The 18573-nt window shown below is 45.6% G+C and overlaps 1 protein-coding gene across 1 annotated transcript in view; it reads right to left on the reverse strand.

Moving 5' to 3' along the window:
* kiaa0319 (KIAA0319 ortholog) overlaps positions 1–18573 on the reverse strand; it is a 71428-nt gene that overhangs the window by 18897 nt on the left and 33958 nt on the right. The window contains exons 7-12 of the mRNA XM_055654915.1: positions 17635–17722; positions 13068–13160; positions 11115–11247; positions 8988–9216; positions 5026–5149; positions 2291–2423 (exon numbers count right to left, since the gene is read on the reverse strand). Coding sequence (XP_055510890.1) covers positions 2291–2423; positions 5026–5149; positions 8988–9216; positions 11115–11247; positions 13068–13160; positions 17635–17722 — 800 coding nt within the window. The remainder of the gene's footprint in view (positions 1–2290; positions 2424–5025; positions 5150–8987; positions 9217–11114; positions 11248–13067; positions 13161–17634; positions 17723–18573) is intronic.

The raw sequence follows: 18573 nt of genomic DNA on the forward strand, positions 1-18573 counted from the left end.
GTGATTGACAGTCACCAAGGTACGTTGTTGAGTAGAGTGACAGCCGCTGGGAAGAAGCTGTTCCTCGACCTGCTGGTTCGGCAACGGAGAGACCTGTAGCGCCTCCCGGATGGTAGGAGGGTAAACAGTCCATGGTTGGGGTGAGAGCAGTCCTTGGCGATGCTGAGCGCCCTCCGCAGACAGCGCTTGCTTTGGACAGACTCAATGGAGGGGAGCGAGGAACCGGTGATGCGTTGGGCAATTTTCACCACCCTCTGCAATGCCTTCCGGTCGGAGACAGAGCAGTTGCCATACCATACTGTGATGCAGTTGGTAAGGATGCTCTCGATGGTGCAGCGGTAGAAGTTCACCAGGATCTGAGGAGACAGATGGACCTTCTTCAGTCTCCTCAGGAAGAAGAGACGCTGATGAGCCTTCTTGATCAGAGTAGAGGTATTGTGGGCGGCGCGACTCACGTCACAGCGGCCTCTGTAGTCCGTCTGTCTTTTTGTTATTTTTTGTCCCGTTTTAATGTTATTTTTTTGATGGGGTATGTGTGTGTGTGTGTGTGTGTGTGTGTGTGTGTGTGTGTGTGTGTGTTCGTGTGTGGGGGGGCGGGGGTGAAACTTTTAAATTTTTTCCCCTGCACGGAGAACCCGACCTTTCCCTGTCGGGTCTCCGTTGTCGTTGGGGCTGCACCGTGGAGCGGCCTCCAGCAGGAACGTCCTGGGGCTCCAGTCATGGAGCTGCGGACCTACTCACCATCACGGAGCTGGCCGAGTCCAGAGCGGGAGGAGCGGTGGTGGCGCGCTGCTGCGACCCGACCCTCGGAGATTCGGAGGCTCCAACGGCAGGTCTGGTGGACAGTGACACCAGGAGCCCGCGGGTCCCTGCTGGGAGACCGCTTTTCGGGGCTTCCGCAACGGCGACTTCTCCCGCCCGAGTAGCGGGGTCGAGGATGACCTGGCGCGGGGCCTTACATCATCGCCCAGCGTGGCTTCAACGGCTGCGGGACTTTGCCAGCGCCCGCCCGGGGCTCCAACAACAAGACCCGGAGCGCGGCCTTGCATCACCCGGCGCGGCGTAAATGGCCGCGGGACAATTGTTACTTTGACTCTGACATCGGGGGGAGAGGGAAGTTCAGGGGAGAGATACTTTTTTTTGCCTTCCATCACAGCGAGGTGGAGATGCGCTGTGATGGATGTCTGTGTAAATTGTGTTGTGTCTTGGGTCTTTTTTTCTTGTATGTATGACTGCAGAAACAACATTTCACTTGAGCCTCTATGAGGTTCAAGTGACAAATAAATTGTATTGTATTGTATTGTATTGTATTGTGGGTCCAAGAGAGGTCATCGGAGATGTTGACTCCCAGGAACCTGAAGCTAGAAACACGTTCCACCTCCGTCCCGTTAATGTGGATGGGGGTGTGCGTGCCGCCTCTGGAGTTCCTGAAGTCTACAATGAGCTCCTTGGTCTTCTTGGAGTTAAGGGCCAGGTTGTTGTCAGCGCACCATGCTGCTAAGTGCTGGACCTCCTCCCTGTAGGCCAGCTCATCGTTGTTGCTGATGAGGCCAATCACCGTTGTATCATCTGCATACTTGATGATGGTGTTAGTACCATGTACAGGTGTGCAGTCATAGGTGAAGAGGGAGTAGAGGAGGGGGCTCAGCACACAGCCCTGTGGAACGCCGGTGTTCAGGGTGAGGGTTGAAGAGGTGTGCTTGTCTAACCTCACAGACTGGGGTCTGTTGGTTGGAAAGTCCAGTATCCAGTTGCAGAGGGAGGGGTTCGATGCCCAGGTTACCGAGTTTGGTGATCAGTTGTGATGGTATAATGGTGTTGAATGCTGAGCTTCAGCATTCATTTCGTTGTCTCAAAGTGAGGCAACGACAATAAAATTTGAATACAAGAATACAAGAATACAAGCTGTAATCGATTTTGTACCCAATGTAGCAAATGTGACTTAGCCAGGAATTTGTAGGATAGAGGCAAGAATTTATTTTAATTTAAAAATATGTTGATTGTATGTACAAATTAAAATTGCAGCCATGGCATGCATGCACGGCCAAAGCAATAATGAGTGTTAAATGATGTCCTTAGCAGTGGTTAGATTGCGTCACACTTAGGGAAACTAGGAGCAAATAAAATGCACAATTTAAAGACACAAAGTGCTGAAGAAGGGCCCTGACCCGAAACGTTTTCCTAAAGATGATGCCTGACCCGCTGAGTTACGACAGCTCTTTGCAAATCAGCATCTGCAGTTCCGTGTTTCTCCAAAATGCACAACTTGTTAGTTCCAGACAACAGTTACCTTATCAGTTCCCAATGATACGATGCAATACCCTGGTCATCAGTACTCCCCTCTCCATTCAGAGTGGTGCTTTCAACCGGACTTATTAATTCCTTGTCCGGACCCACAATTGCCACAGGGGGACGGTTGGCCTCTGTGGAACAAAATACAGCAAAGCAATAATACTGCATTTACGACCAGACCATTGTCGAAATGGAAGCAAAGATCTTAAATAGAAACATAGAAGGATAGAAGAAATGTAGAAACAAGGAACTGCAAATGCTGGTTTCTACCAAAGATAAGACAAAAAATGCTGGAGTAACTCAGTGGGTCAGGCAGCATCTCTGAAGACAAAGGCTAGAAAAAGGTGAAGGGTTGCGACCCAAAACTTTACCCAGTGTTTTTCTCCTGAGATGTTGCCTGACCCGCTGAGTTACTCCAGCACTATGTGTCCATCTTAAATATTGAAAGCAGCTTCCACAACACATGCAGGTATTCAGTATGTAGAAATTTTGTTGGGGATTCCTAAATGGTAGATGAACATCAGCAGATCTGTGACAATTTCTACAAGGCTACGTAAAAGAAAAAGTTTACAATTTTGTCCAAGGGCAACACTGTCACGGTGCCGCAGCAGTAGAGTTGCTGCCTTACAGCACTTGCAGCACTAGATACCCAGGTTCGATCCAGACTACGGGTGCTGTCTGTGCGGAGATTGTACGTTCTTCCCGTAACCGCGTGGGTTTTCTCCGAGATCTTTGGTTTCCTCCCACACTCCAAAGACGTCCAGGTTTGTAGGCTAATTGGCTTGGTGTATGCATAAATTGTCCCTAGTGTGTGTAGGAGAGTGTTAATATGCAGGAATCACTGGTCGGTGCGGACTCGGTTGGCCGAAGAGCTTGTTTCTGCGCTGTGTCTTTAAACTAAACTAAATAGTGACAAACTTCACAAGGAGGTCAGAAATCATTCTCTTCAGCATCTAAATCAGCAGCTGCACCAGCAACCAACTTGAACATAATGTCTGACAATATGGCATCTTTGCAGATTACATTTGTGTTAAAGGTGCACCCATTTCTGTTTATGAACATCACCTGCAAGGTGAATTGTATTGTATTGTATTGTATTCAAATTTATTGTCATTGTCTCAATTTGAGACAACAAAATTAATTTCCCTAACAGGCAGTATCATAAAAAAAAAAAGATAATAATAATAAATAAATAATAAAACATATTAAAAATAAAATTGAAATTGAATTTTTTTTAAAAAAGCACAAACACAGAAAGTCCACGACACAACATAACATAAATGGCACCAAGGTGAGGATGGCACCATAGTCCAGCCAGCCTCCCCTCCGTGTTCATCCGCGGTCGGGGCCTTCCGAGCACCCGCAGTAGCCGCCCTGGGTGGCCCGATGTTCAGGCCCTCACGCCGGACTGGTGGAACGCCGACGCCGAACCCAGACGGTGAGCATCCTCCTCCTCAGCGGCCCATGAATGAGACATCCAATAAGCTTACCACACACAAAATGCACCAAGAAGCACTGTCAGCAGCACAACAGGGGCACAGCAGGTAGAGTTGCTACCTTACAGCGGCAGAGACCCGGGTTCGATCCTGGCTATGGGTGATGTCTGTATGGAGTTTGCACATTCTCCCCGTGACCACGTGGGTTTTCTCCGGGTGCTCCGGTTTCCTCCCACACATGAAGGTTTGTATGCTTCACTAAAATTGTAAATTGTCTCAAGTGTCTACGACAGTGCTGGTGTACAGGGTGATCGCTGGTCGGCGCAGACTCGGTGGGCCGAAGGACCTGTTACCGCGCTGTATCTCTAAAGTCTAAAGTAAACAGGATGAGAATCCAGCGTCCATGAATTAAAGTGTTCAGAGGTCTTGGAGTGAAGAAAATGTTTGGTTATCACCACTAATCCTTCAGCAGTTTCCTGCAGCAAATATTACCAGGGTTAGGTGAAGAATGGCCATGGCTCTGTTCTGAACATGCTGAACCTAGTGGGAGAGTCTAGGACCAAAGGACATAACCTCAGAATTAAAGGATGTTCCTTTAAGAAGGCGATGAGAAAGAATTTATTCAGTCAGCGGGTGGTAAATCTGTGGAATTCATTGCCACAGAAGGTTGTGGAGGCCATCAATGGATATTTGTAAGGCAGAAATAGGTAGATTCTTGATTAATGCGTATGTTAGGGGTTATGCAGGAGAATGGGGTTAGGAAGGAGAGATAGGTCAGCCATGATTGAATGGCAGAGTAGACTTGATGGGCCGATTGGCCTAATCTACTCCTATTCCTGATGACTTAACCGCACAAAGTGCTGGAGGAACTCAGCAAGTCAGGCAGCATCTGTGGAGGGATTGGATATGCAATGCTTTGGGTCAGAACCCTTCTCTAGACTTATTACAGGTTGTTTTCTCAACCAATTACTCTCCTGATCTCTGGGGCTTAGTTGAGTTTAGTTTAGAGATACGCACCGACCAGTACACTAACACTATCCTACACACACACGGGATCATTTACACTTATATCAAGGCCTGTACATCTCTGGAGTGTGGGAGGAAACTGAAACTCTCGGTCACAGGGAGAACGTATAAAACACTGTACAGACAGTACCCGTGGTTAGGATCGATCATGGGTCTCTGGCGCTGTGAGGCAGTCGTTCTATCGCTGCGCCACCGTGCCGCCCTTTAGCCGTGCCGGCCTTCAGCGGGCCTTCATTTCCTAGCGTGGGACATGCTTTCACTGGGAACTCACCAGGCTGCACTAGGACAGTGACCTCAGCTGAGGACCGCTGCCCAGAAGAGTCGGTGACAGTCAGCTGAAATGTGTAATCGCCCTCCTGCATCGCAGACAACTGTAGGCAAGGACTCTGCATGCCCTGGGAAAAATAGAATTGCGATACATAAATAACAAGCTAATCCAGCTCCATTGAATGTGATGTTAAAATTAAAAGCAATGGATGCAAGAATTTAAAACTAATGATACACATAAACACAACTTTAGTTAATGCTGCCTTAAACATTATAGAAAGGACACTATAAAACCATGACAAGTTTAGTTTAGTTTAGAGATAAAGCGTGGAAACAGGCCATTCGGCCCACCAAATCCGCACCAACCAGCGATCCCTGCACATTAACACTCCTACACACACTAGAGCATATGAAGAAAGACTGGATAGACTGGTCTTGTACTCGCTAGAATTTAGAAGATTGAGGGGGGGATCTTATAGAAACTTATATAAGGGGTTGGACAGGCTAGATGCAGGAAGATTGTTCCCGATGTTGGGGAAGTCCAGAACAAGGGGTCACAGTTTAAGGATAAGGGGGAAGTCTTTTAGGACCGAGATGAGAAAATCATTTTTTACACAGAGAGTGGTGAATCTGTGCAATTCTCTGCCACAGAAGGCAGTTGAGGCCAGTTCATTGGCTATATTTAAGAGGGAGTTAGATGTGGCCCTTGTGGCTAAAGGGTCAGGGGGTATGGAGAGGGCAGGTACAGGATACTGAGTTGGATGATCAGCCATGATCATATTGAATGGCAGTGCAGGCTCGAAGGGCCGAATGGCCTACTCCTGCACCTATTTTCTATGTTTCTATGTTTAGAGACAAAAAAAATTATGCACACACCAAGCCAATTAACCTACAGTGCCCTCCATAATGTTTGGGACAAAGACCCATAGTTTATTTTATTTGCTTCTATACTCCACAATTTGAGATTTGTAATAGAAAATATCACATGTGGTTAAAGTGCACATTATCAGATTTTCATAAAGGCCATTTTTAAACATTTTGGTTAAACCATGTAGAAATTACCGCAATGTTTATACATAGTCCACCCATTTCAGGACACCATAATGTTTGGGACACAGAAATGTCATGTAAATGAAAGTAGTCATGTTTAGTATTTTGTTGCATATCATTGCATGCAATGACAGCGTGGACATCACCAGTTGCAGGGTGTCTTCTCTGGTGATGCTCTGCCAAGCCTGTATTGCAGCCGTCTTTAGCTTATTCTTGATTTGGGGGCTAGTCCCCTTCAGTTTTCTTTTCAGCATATAAAGGGCATGCTCAGTTGGGTTCAGTTCGGGTGATTGAATTCGCCACTCAATTACTGACCATTTTTTAGCTTTGAAAAACTCCTTTGTTGCTTCAGCAGTATGTTTGGTATCATTGTCTTGCTGTAGAATGAACCGCAGGCCAATGAGTTTTGAGTCATTTCTTTGAATTTGAGCAGATAGGATGTGTCTATACAGTTCAGAATTCATTATGCTACTACCATCAGCAGTTGTATCATCAATTACGATAAGTGAGCCAGTACCTTCAGCAGCCTTACTTGCCCAGGCCATAACATCCCCACCACCCAGCAAATTTGCAGATGACACATAGCTGGGTGGCAGTGTGAACTGTGAGGAGGATGCTATGAGAATGCAGCGTGACTTGTTGGGTGAGTGGGCAGATGCATGGCAGATGCAATTTAATGTGGATAAATGTGAGGTTATCCACTTTGGTAGCAAAAACAGGAAGACAGATTACTATCTAAATGGTGTCAAGTTGGGAAAAGGGGAAGTACAACGGGATCTGGGGGTCCTTGTTCATCAGTCAATTAAAGTAAGCATGCAGGTACAGCAATCAGTGAAGAAAGCGAATGGCATGTTGGCCTTTATAACAAGAGGAGTTGAGTATAGGAGCAAAGAGGTCCTTCTGCAGTTGTATAGGGCCCTAGTGAGACCACACCTGGAGTATTGTGTGCAGTTTTGGTCCCCTAATTTGAGGAAGGACATTCTTGCTATTGAGGGAGTGCAGCGTAGATTTACAAGATTAATCCCAGGATGGCGGGACTGTCAAATGCTGAGAGAATGGAGCAGTTGGGCTTGTACACTCTGGGGTTTAGAAGGATGAGAGGAGATCTCATTGAAACATATAAGATTATCAAGGGTTTGGACACGCTAGAGGCAGGAAAAGATGTTGGGGGAGTCCAGAACCAGGGGCCATTTAGAATGGAGACGAGGAAACACTTTTTCTCAGTGAGTTGTGAGTCTATGGAATTCTCAGCCTCAGGTAGAGGCCAGTTCTCTGGATACTTTCAAGAGAGAGCTAGATAGGGCTCTTAAAGATAGGGGATATGGGGAGAAGGCAGGAACGAGGTACTGATTGGGGATGATCAGCCATGATCACATTGAATGGTGGTGCTGGCTCAAAGGGCCGAATGGCCTACTCCTGCACCTATTGTCTATTGTCACCATGTTTCACAGATGAGGTGCTATGCTTTGGATCTTGGGCAGTTCCATCTCTCCTCCTTACTTTGCTCTTTCACTCTGATATAAGTTAATCTTCATCTCATCTGTCCACAAGACCTTTTTCCAGAACTGTGGTTGCTCCTTTAAGTACTTATTGGCAAACTGTAACCTGGTCATCCTATTTTTGCAGCTAACTTGTGGTTTGCATCTTGCAGTGTAGCCTCTGTATTTATGTTCACAAAGTCTTCTGCGGACAGTGGTCATTGACAAATCCACACCTGACTCCTGAAGAGTGTTTCTGATCTGTTTGGGAATGTTTCTTTATTATAGAGAGAATTCTTCTGTCATCAGCTGTGGAGATCTTCCTTGGTCTACCAGTCCCTTCGCGATTTGTAAGCTCACCAGTGTTCTCTTTCTTCTTAATGATGTTCCAAACAGTTGATTTTGGTAAGCCTAAGGTTTGGCTGATGTCTCTAACAGTTTTATTATTGTTTCTCCTGCTTATTGGCTGATGAATAAGGACCCCCCAGATCCCGTTATACTCCTTTTCCCAACTTGACACCATTTAGATAATAATCTGCCTTCCTGTTTTTGCGACCAAAGTGGATAACCTCACATTTATGAATGAATGAATAAGTTTATTGGCCAAGTAATCACATACAAGGAACTTGCCTTGGTGTTCTGCCCGCAAATGACAACGACATTCAGTGCCATCCACATTAAACTGCATCTGCCCACTCACCCAACCTGTCCAAGTCACCCTGCATTCTCATGGCATCCTCCTCACAGTTCACACTGCCACCCAGCTTTGTGTCATCTGCAAATTTACTAATGTAATCCCTTCATCAGAACCATTAATATATATTGTAAATTGCTGCAGTCCCAGCACCTAGCCTTGCGGTACCCCACTAGTCACTGCCTGCCATTCTAAAAGAGACCCATTAATCCCTACTCTTCGTTTCCTGTCTGCAAACCAATTTTCTACCCATGTCAGCACTCTACCCCCAATACCATGTGCCCTCATTTTGCCCACTAATCTCAATGTGGGACCTTATCAAATGCTTTCTGAAAGTCCAGGTACACTACATCCACTGGCTCTCCCTTGTCCATTTTCCTAGTTACATCCTCATAAGATTCCAGAAGATTAGTCAAGCATGATTTCCCCTTCGTAAATCCATGCGGACTCGGACCGATCCTGTTACTGCTATCCAAATGTGCCGCTATTTCATTTTTTATGATTGACTCCAGCATCTTTCATCTTTTGTGATTGACTCCGGCATCTCCAGTTTCAGTTGCGTGGGAGAAACAGCTGGGAAGAAACTATCCATGAATCTGGAGGTGTGAGTTTTCACACCTATACCATTTGCCCATTGGGTTTGGGAGCAAGGCTGGTGGGTTTGATTGAGCAGGTCCCATCCACTTAAATGGCATTTCCCCAGCACAGATCAGGCTACACTACATAAAGATCAGTTGGACTGACCTGCATCACCACGACCTTGCTCTTGCTGTCCGCACTGAGTGACCACTCATAGTTTACAATCATGTGGTCGTCTCTGCTCTGGTTTCCGTTCAGCGTGATGTTATTACGTGGCAGGGTTACCACTTGATTCGGCCCTGCATCGGCAACGGGCGGATCATCGACCCGTTTGGTGACAATGACTCTGGCAGTGGTCGAGTTCTCTACCCCATCCGAGTCGAGCACTGTGAGCCTGGAAAACAAGGTTTAGTTTTAATTTAGTTTGGAGATACAGCACAGAAACGGGCCCTTCGGCCCACCGAGCCCCTGTCGACTAGCGATCACCTGCACTACCCTGCGCACAAGTAGCAATTTACAATCTTTATCCAAAGCCAATTAACCTACAAAGCTGTGCATCTTTGTAGTGTGGGAGGAAACCCATGCGGTCATGGAGGGGGAAGGCATAAACTCCATACAGACAGCACCTGCAGTCAGCATTGAAGTGGATCTCTGGTGCTGTAAGGCAGCAACACTACCGCAGTGTCACTGTGCTGTTAGCTGACATTGCAACTCCATCTGGATGTTAGATTTGTTGTTTGCCTTCAAGAGATATTGAGCCATTCTCTTGAAATGTGATTGAAGAGATATTTCTGGAGGAATTCTGCAGGGCACACCAATAGATCACATCCTTTTGTATTGCATGTCAATGCTTTGACCTTAAATGTTTGGAACACAATTATGGATACTACAGATTTGGGGCAGCACAGAGGCACAGCGGTAGAGTTGCTGCATCAAGGGCCTGTCCCATTTTGTGATTTTATCAGAGACTGTGAACGTCAACGACTGACGCCCTAAAAACCGTCGTTGTACGACACTCCGCGTCACCGCCATGTCAAGCTACGTCACTCTGCGTCACCTGCCTTCACAACACAAGAAGGTTACACAGAAGTATAATAGTCACATTGGAAATGAACTTATTTACAATAAATCTAAGGACCAATAACTTTTTAATGGATAAGTTGCCGTTTTATATACCCACGTCACCGGCCGTCACCCGCAGGACAAAATACGTCAGCGTGTGACAGGATGCACGACATGATAAGACACCCAGATTCACCACCATCTGACAAAATAAATTCCTCCTCATCTCCTTCCTAAAGGAATGTCCTTTAATTCTGAGGCTATGACCTCTGGTCCTAGACACTCCCACAAGTGGAAACACCTTCTCCACATCCACTCTATCCAAATCTTTCACTGTTTCAATGAGGTATCCCCTCATTCTTCTACACTCCAGTGAGTACAGGCCCAGTGCTGACAAATACTCATCATGTGTTAACTTGCACATTCCTGGGATAATTCTTGTAAACCACCTCTGGACCCTCACCAGAGCCAGCACATCTTTCCTCAGATATTGTTCCCAACATTGCTTACAATACTCCAAATGCAGCTTGACCATTGCATTATAGAGCCTCGGGTTTAAGGTGTTAATGTGTTAGTTATGGGTGACTATCGGCAAGATGCCACGTGACCGCCATACTGTGCTATTCCTTGCCGCCTTCACTTTTTCCACACATCCCACACATGTTCTGTGTGGAAAGGAACTGCAGATACTGGTATATACTGAAGATTGACACAAAGTGTTGGAGCAACTGAGTGGGTCAGGCAGCATCTCTGGAGAAAAAAACATGGGTGACTTTTCTGGTCAGAACCCTTCTTCACAATCACAATCACAAGAATTAGCCAAGTATGTTTTGCAACATACGAGGAATTTCATTTGCCAAGTCTCTTACAGAGCCAGAGACCTGACCACGGGTGCTATCTGTATGGAGTTTGTACGTCCCCCACGTGGCTGCGTGGGTTTTCTCCGGGTGCTCCAATTGCCTCGCACACTCCAAAGACGTGCAGGTTTGTAGGTGAATTGGCTTCGGTAAAAGTGTAAATTTGTCCCGAGTGCGTTGGACTGTGTAGTGTACGGGGTAATCGCTGGTTGGCGCGGACGCAGTGGGCCAAAGGGCCCGTTTCCACGCCGTATCTCTAAAAACTAATCTCACCCATCACTGTTGTGTGATGTCCATTTCAACTGATTTGATAATAAAACAACAGAGGCAAACAGGCAAAACTAAACCAATTAGCTGGAGTCTGTCCATTTACCTAAAGGTGTAGTTACCAGGAACTAGGTTAGACAAGTATAGGACCGCCGTGTTTCCTGACGCCTTCTGTTTTCTCAGGGGACCATCAATCTCCTCCCAGCGGTAGCTCACAATCTTGTCATCATCTGTACTTCCTAAAGAAAAAGAGAGCAACTTCAATGGGCCATTCCATGAAACATAGAAAATAGGTGCAGGAATGGGCCATTTGGCCCTTCAAGCCAGTACCTCCATTCAATCTGATCATACAAAATCAGTACCCCGTTCCTGCTTTCTCCCCATATCCCTTAATTCCGTTAGCCCTAAGAGCTATATCGAACTCTCTCTTGAATACATCATGAAGGCAGTGGGAAAGACTTGACAATCTCCAAGAATGGTTTAGAAGGTTTACAAGTGGCAACGGGCTGGAGTTGCTTGCCGAGTTGAGTTTAATTCGTTGTATCGTGTACCAAGATACAGTGAAAAGGACTTTATTCCATGGAGCGTGGGAGAATGAGTGGTTATTTGCCCTATTACGCATTTATGGATATGCATACATTTAATTTCAACATGGGATAGTCACAAAAAGCTGGGGTCGAGACCACAAAACGTCACACATTCCTTCTCTCCAGAGATGCTGCCTATCCTGCTGAGTTTCTCCAACTTTTTGTGATTATCACCGGTTTCAACCGGCATCTGCAGTTTTTGTGTCTATCTGCAGTTCTTTCCTGAAACACTAGTTTCAACAAGGTACTTTTCAACAGTTTTGGACTATATCAGTGAACATCCTCCACTGTCGGACGGGCCTTAGCATTTCAAATTCTTGCAGGACCTTTGAGTTTCAGTTGAGTTTGAGCTTCTGTTGCGTGCTATCCAGTCACAGTGCTGCCAGCATTGGGTGAGAGTTGGGAGTGAGAAATTGCAAGAGACCAAGCCCGAGGGAGCATCACGACCGGGGAGGAGGGGGAGAAATTTCCCCTGAGCGTGAGAAATTTCTGATCAGCGTGAGGGCGTGAGAGTTTGCTTGAGGGCGTGAGTCTCACGCTCAAAGCGTGAGAGTTGGCAGCCCTGCAGTCAGCAGAAAGACAATAAATGATTACAATCGAGCCAATCACAGTGTACAGATACAAGTGTGGCACCAATGGCCATTTGAGTCCATGACCTCCAGTCACTAACTCCAGATGTCCCATCTCAGTGATAGAGATTAGTTTAGTTTAGAGATACAGCACGGAAACAGACCTTTTGGCCCACCGAGTCCGCGCCAACCAGAAATCACCCCATACACTGGCATTATCCTACACGCACAACTTACAATTTTATCGTCGCCAATTAACCTACAAACCTGTCCGTCTTTGGAGTGTGGGAGCAAACCGGAGCTCCTGGAGAAAACTCACGCAGATCACGGAGAGAATGTACAAACTCCATACAGACAGCACCCATAGTCAGGATCGAACCCAGGTCTCTGGCTCTGTAAGGCAGCAACTCTACCGCTGCGCCACCGTGCCACCCCTGTGTCAGCAAACCAAGTATAGGACTATCTAGCCAGTTATCTTGTCGTTCAGGACTGTTCAGTTTAGAGATACAGAGTGGAAACAGGCCCTTTGGCTCACCGCCTCCACACCGACCATCGATCACCCGTACACTAGTTCTACATTATCCCACGTTCCCACTAGGGGCAATTTACAGAAACCAAGTCACCAAGTCACCGGCAAACTTGCACATCTTTGGAATGTTGGAGGAAACCGGAGCAACCGGGGAAAACCCACACCATCACAGGGAGATCGTGCAAACTCCATACAGACAGCACTTGTAGGCAGGTTCCAACTGTGGGTCTCTAGTACTGTGAGGAAGTGGCTCTACCTGTGCCACAGTGCCGCCCACATTGACTGGCTTCTGCACGGCACACAACAGCGGCTGCACTTCAACACTGACTATATATGTGCATATTTTACCTATTTCTATAGGTAGCATTACTTACGGCTTCCATCGATGAATGCTGAAATTGGATGCATGTTGATTTCCTGCACTTCAGGTAAGGCGATGGCTATAGGAGACTGATTTACACGCAAGGCTGTGAGGAAAGCAACAGCAACATATCAGGGCAAATCTCACGTAGGCTGAATTGTCCACATTACCAGAAATTAAATAAAAGGATAGCGACAGAGAAGGAATGGGTGACGTTTCGGGTCCATCCGCCTGAGTTACTCCAGCATTTTCTGTTTATCTTCGGTGTAAACCAGCATCTGCAATTCCTTCCTACACATTTCATGAAATTGAACTGGAAAAGATGTACAAAAGATTTGCGAAAATGTTACCAGGTCTGGCGAGTTTGAATTACAAGAAGAGGCTGGATGGGCTGAGTCCTTGTTTTCTCTGAAGAGCAGGAGGCTGAGGGGAGACCCTGAGGTTCATCATGAGGGGGCGTATAACCATATAACAATTACAGCACGGAAACAGGCCATCTCGGCCCTTCTAGTCCGTGCTGAACACTTATTCTCCCCTAGTCCCATCTACCTGCACTCAGACCATAACCCTCCATTCCTTTCCCATCCATATACCTATCCAATTTATTTTTAAATGATAAAATCGAACCTGCCTCCACCACCTTCACTGGAAGCTCATTCCACACAGCTACCACTCTCTGAGTAAAGACGTTCCCCCTCATGTTACCCCTAAACTTCTGTCCCTTAATTCTCAAGTCATGTCCTCTTGTTTGAATCTTCCCTATTCTCAGTGGGAAAAGCTTATCCACGTCAACTCTGTCTATCCCTCTCATTATTTTAAAGACCTCTATCAAGTCCCCCCTTAACCTTCTGCACTCCAAAGAATAAAGACCTAACTTGTTCAACCTTTCTCTGTAACTTAGTTGCTGAAACCCAGGCAACACTCTAGTAAATCTCCTCTGTACTCTCTCTATTTTGTTGACATCCTTCCTATAATTAGGCGACCAAAATTGTACACCATACTCCAGAATTGGCCTCACCAATGCCATGTACAATTTTAACATTAGATCCTAACTTCTATACTCAATGCTCTGATTTATAAAGGCCAGCACATCAAAAGCTTTCTTTACCACCCTGTCTGCATGAGATTCCACCTTCAGGGAACTGTGCACAGTTATTCCTAGATCCCTCTGTTCAACTGCATTCCTCAATTCACTACCATTTACCATGTACGTCCTATTTTGATTTGTCCTGCCAAGATGTAGCACCTCACACTTATCAACATTAAACTCCATCTGCCATCTTTCAGCCCACTCTTCCAAATGGCCTAAATCTCTCTGTAGACTTTGAAAATTTACTTCATTATCCACAACACCACCTATCTTAGTATCATCTGCATACTTACTAATCCAATTTACCACACCATCATCCAGATCCTTGATGTACATGACAAACAACAGTGGACCCAACACAGATCCCTGTGGCACCCCACTAGTCACTGGCCTCCAACCTGACAAACAGCCATCCACCATTACTCTCTGGCATCTCCCATTCAGCCACTGTTGAATCCATCTTGCCACTCCATCATTAATACCCAACAATTGAACCTTCTTAACCAACCTTCCATGAGGAACCTTGTCAAAGGCCTTACTGAAGTCCATAAATACAACATCCACTGCTGTACCCTCATCAATTTCCCGAGTAACCGCTTCAAAAAATTCAAGAAGATTAGTCAAACATGACCTTCCAGGCACAAATCCATGTTGACTGTTCCTAATCAGACCCTGTTTATCCAGATGCTCATATATATTATCTCTAAGTATCCTTTCCATTAATTTGCCCACCACTGACGTCAAACTAACAGGTCTATAATTGCTAGGTTTACTCTTAGAACCCTTTTTAAACAATGGAACAACATGCGCAGTACGCCAATCCTCCGGCACTATTCCCGTTTCTAATGACATTTGAAATATTTCTGTCATAGCCCCTGCTATTTCTACACTAACTTCCCTCAATGTCCTAGGGAATTTCCTGTCCGGACCTGGAGACTTATCCACTTATATATTTTTCAAACGTGTCAGTACTTCCTCTTCTTTGAATCTCATAGTTTCCATAGCTACTCTACTCGTTTCCCTTACCTCACATAATTCAATATCCTTCTCCTTGGTGAATACCAAAGAAAAGAAATTGTTCAATATCTCCCCCATCTCTTTTGGCTCTGCAGATAGCTGTCCACTCTGACTCTCTAATGGACCAATTTTATCCCTCGTTATCCTTTTGCTATTAATATAGCTGTAGAAACCCTTTGGATTTACTTTCACCTTACTTGCCAAAGCAACCTCATATTTTCTTTTAGCTTTTCTAATTTCTTTAAGATTCTTTTTAAATTCTTTATACTACTCAAGCACCTCATTTACTCCATGCTGCCTATAATTATTGTAGATCACTCTCTTTTTCCGAACCGTGTCCAATTTCCCTTGAAAACCATGGCTCTTTCCAATTTTTACTATTTCCTTACACACGAACAGGGACATAAAGATTCTGTACTCTTAAAATTTCCCCTTTGAATGTCCTCCATTTCTCTTTCCACATCCTTCCCATAAAACAAAATGTCCCAATTCACTCCTTTTAAATCCTTTCGCATCTCCTCAAAGTTATGCAAGGTGAAGTGCCACTGTCTTTTTCCTAAAATAAAGGAGACTAAAACTTGAGGGCATAGAGGTTTAAGATGAGAGAGGCAAGATCTAGAAGAGTCCTAAGGAGCATCTTTCTTGCACAGAGAGTGGTGCAGATGTCGAATGAGCTGCCAGACGAAGTGGTAGAGATAGAGGTGGGTACAATGACAACATTTAAAAGACAGTTAGACACGGTGGCACAGCGGTAGAGTTGCTGCCTTAGAGCACTTGTGACGGAGACCCGGGTTCGATCCCGATAATGTGTGCTGTCTGTATGGAGTTTGTACGTTCTCCCCGTGACTGCGTGGGTTTTCTCCAAGAACTTCAGTTTCCTCCCACACTGCAAAGACGTGCAGGTATGTAGGTTAATAGAAACGTAGAAAATAGGTGCAGGAGTGGGCCATTCGGCCCTTCGAGCCTGCACCGCTATTCAATATGATCATGGCTGATCATCCAACTCAGTATCCTGTTCCTGCCTTCTCTCCATACCCCCTGATCCCTTTAGCCACAAGGGCCACATCTAACTCCCTCTTAAATATAGCCAATGAACTGGCCTCAACTACCTTCTGTGGCAGAGAATTCCAGAGATTCACCACTCTCTGTGTAAAAAATGTTTTCCTCATCTCGGTTCTAAAAGATTTCCCTCTTATCCTTAAACTGTGACCCCTTGTTCTGGACTTCCCCAACATCGGGAACAATCTTCCTGCATCTAGCCTGTCCAACCCCTTAAGAATTTTGTAAGTTTCTATAAGATCCCCCCTCAATCTTCTAAATTTTAGCGAGTACAAGCCGAGTCTATCCAGTCTTTCTTCATATGAAAGTCCTGACACCCCAGGAATCAGTCTGGTGAACCTTCTCTGTACTCCCTCTATGGTAGAATGTCCTTCCTCAGATTTGGAGACCAAAACTGTACACAATACTCCAGGTGTGGTCTCACCAATACCCTGTACAACTGCAGTAGAACCTCCCTGCTCCTATACTCAAATCCTTTTGCTATGAATGCTAACATACCATTTGCTTTCTTCACTGCCTGCTGCACCTGCATGCCTACTTTCAATGACTGGTGTAACATGACACCCAGGTCTCGTTGCATCTCCCCTTTTCCTAATCAGCTTGGTGTAAGTGTAAATTGTCCCTGATGTGTGTAGGATAGCGTTAATGTGTGGGGATCGCTGGTCGGTGCGGTCTCGGTGGGCCGAAGGGCCTGTTTCTACGCTGTATCGGTAAACAAAAAAAAAACAGGTACACGGATGGGAAAGGTTTGGAGGGATATGGGCTGGTCACAGCCAAGTGGGATTGGCTCAGTTAGGCAACTTGGTCAACATGGACGAGTTGGGCCGAAGGGCCAGTTTCCATGCGGTGTCGCCCTCAGACTCCATAACTATGAGAAACATAAGAAAGTGTTCTGCTTGTTTATATTAATTTGAAGTGTGTGCAAATTATCTTTGCACGAGAAGAATAAATAATTATATTCCACGGTGAAGAAACAAAGACTGGAAAATGGGTTCAATCGGCTACATTAAATTTAGTTTAGTTTAGAGATACCGCGCAGAAACAGGCCCTTCAGTCCAACGAGTCAGCACCGAACAGCGATCCCCGCACATTAACACTATCCTACACAGACTAGGGACAATTTACACTTATACCAAGCCAATTAGCCCACAAAACTGCACGTCTTTGGAGTGTGGGAGGAAAACGAATGTCTCAGAGAAAACCCACATGGTCATGAGGAGAACATTCAAACTCCGTACAGACAAGCAATCGTGGTCGGGATTGAACTATGGGTCTCCGGCGCTGCAAGCGCTGTAAGGCAGCAACTCTACCGCTGTGCCACCGTGCTGCCAAATGGAGGTCATTTGGTCAAACTGGAAAGGGCCCGAGTAAACAGTTCCTCATCTGGTGCGGTCTGAGATTCTTCGTTCATTACCAGGCTTCACAGTGACGTTGACAAGAGTTTCTCCATAAGCACCGTCTCCCGACACAGACACTCTGAAGATGTACAGGCCATCTGACAACTGGAAATTAAACAGAATTGCACAAAATCTTACTACAAGGAAACAGGTAAATGAGGCCCCACAGGAATTTATGCTCCTTAAGAAACTCCACTCATCTTAATTCATATTTGATTCCAAGATGGCGTCCAACCTCAGGTGACTTTTTGCATGCTAGCCACAGAACCAATCTGCAATCGCATATTACAATCGCTCCATTATTGATTAGTACAGGTGTCAGAGGTTATGGGGAAAAGGCAGGAGAATGGGGTTAGGATGGAGAGATAGATCAGCCATGATTGAATGACGGAGTGGACTTGATGGGCCAAATGGCCTAATTCTACACCTATTCCTTATGGCCTCCACACTTTTAAATCTACCCTGTGAATGGCTCTATTGTAATCATGTGTTGTCTTACTGCTGACTGGTTAGCACACAACAAAAGCTTTTCAGTGTACCTCAGTACACTAAACTAATGTCGGAGGTCCCTTCAATTTCTCTCTTTTCAACATATTTATTGAGTTTCCACATAAATGTACCAATTCTAACTGATTTTTAAAAAAAGGCAAAAGAGCTGGAATAACTCAGCAGGTCAGGCAGCACCTCTGTAGAACGTGGACTTGTAATGTTTTAGTTCAGGACCCTTCTTCAGTTTGAAAGGTCCATGTTGTCCAGAGATGCCGTCTAATCTGCTGAGTTACTCTAGCATTTTGTGTCTTTCTGCAGTTCCTTGTGTATCCATCTAACTGGAGATGATCTGATAAAGGTGTGTAAAGTCACAAGAGGAATAGATCAGGTAGAAGCACCAAGTCTCTTGCCCAGACCTAGAACCAAAGGACATAGGATTAAGGTGAAGAGGGAAAGATTTAATAACG

This window comes from Leucoraja erinacea, chromosome 2, assembly GCF_028641065.1.
Source record: "Leucoraja erinacea ecotype New England chromosome 2, Leri_hhj_1, whole genome shotgun sequence".
In the NCBI taxonomy this organism is placed as follows: Eukaryota; Metazoa; Chordata; class Chondrichthyes; order Rajiformes; family Rajidae; genus Leucoraja; species Leucoraja erinaceus.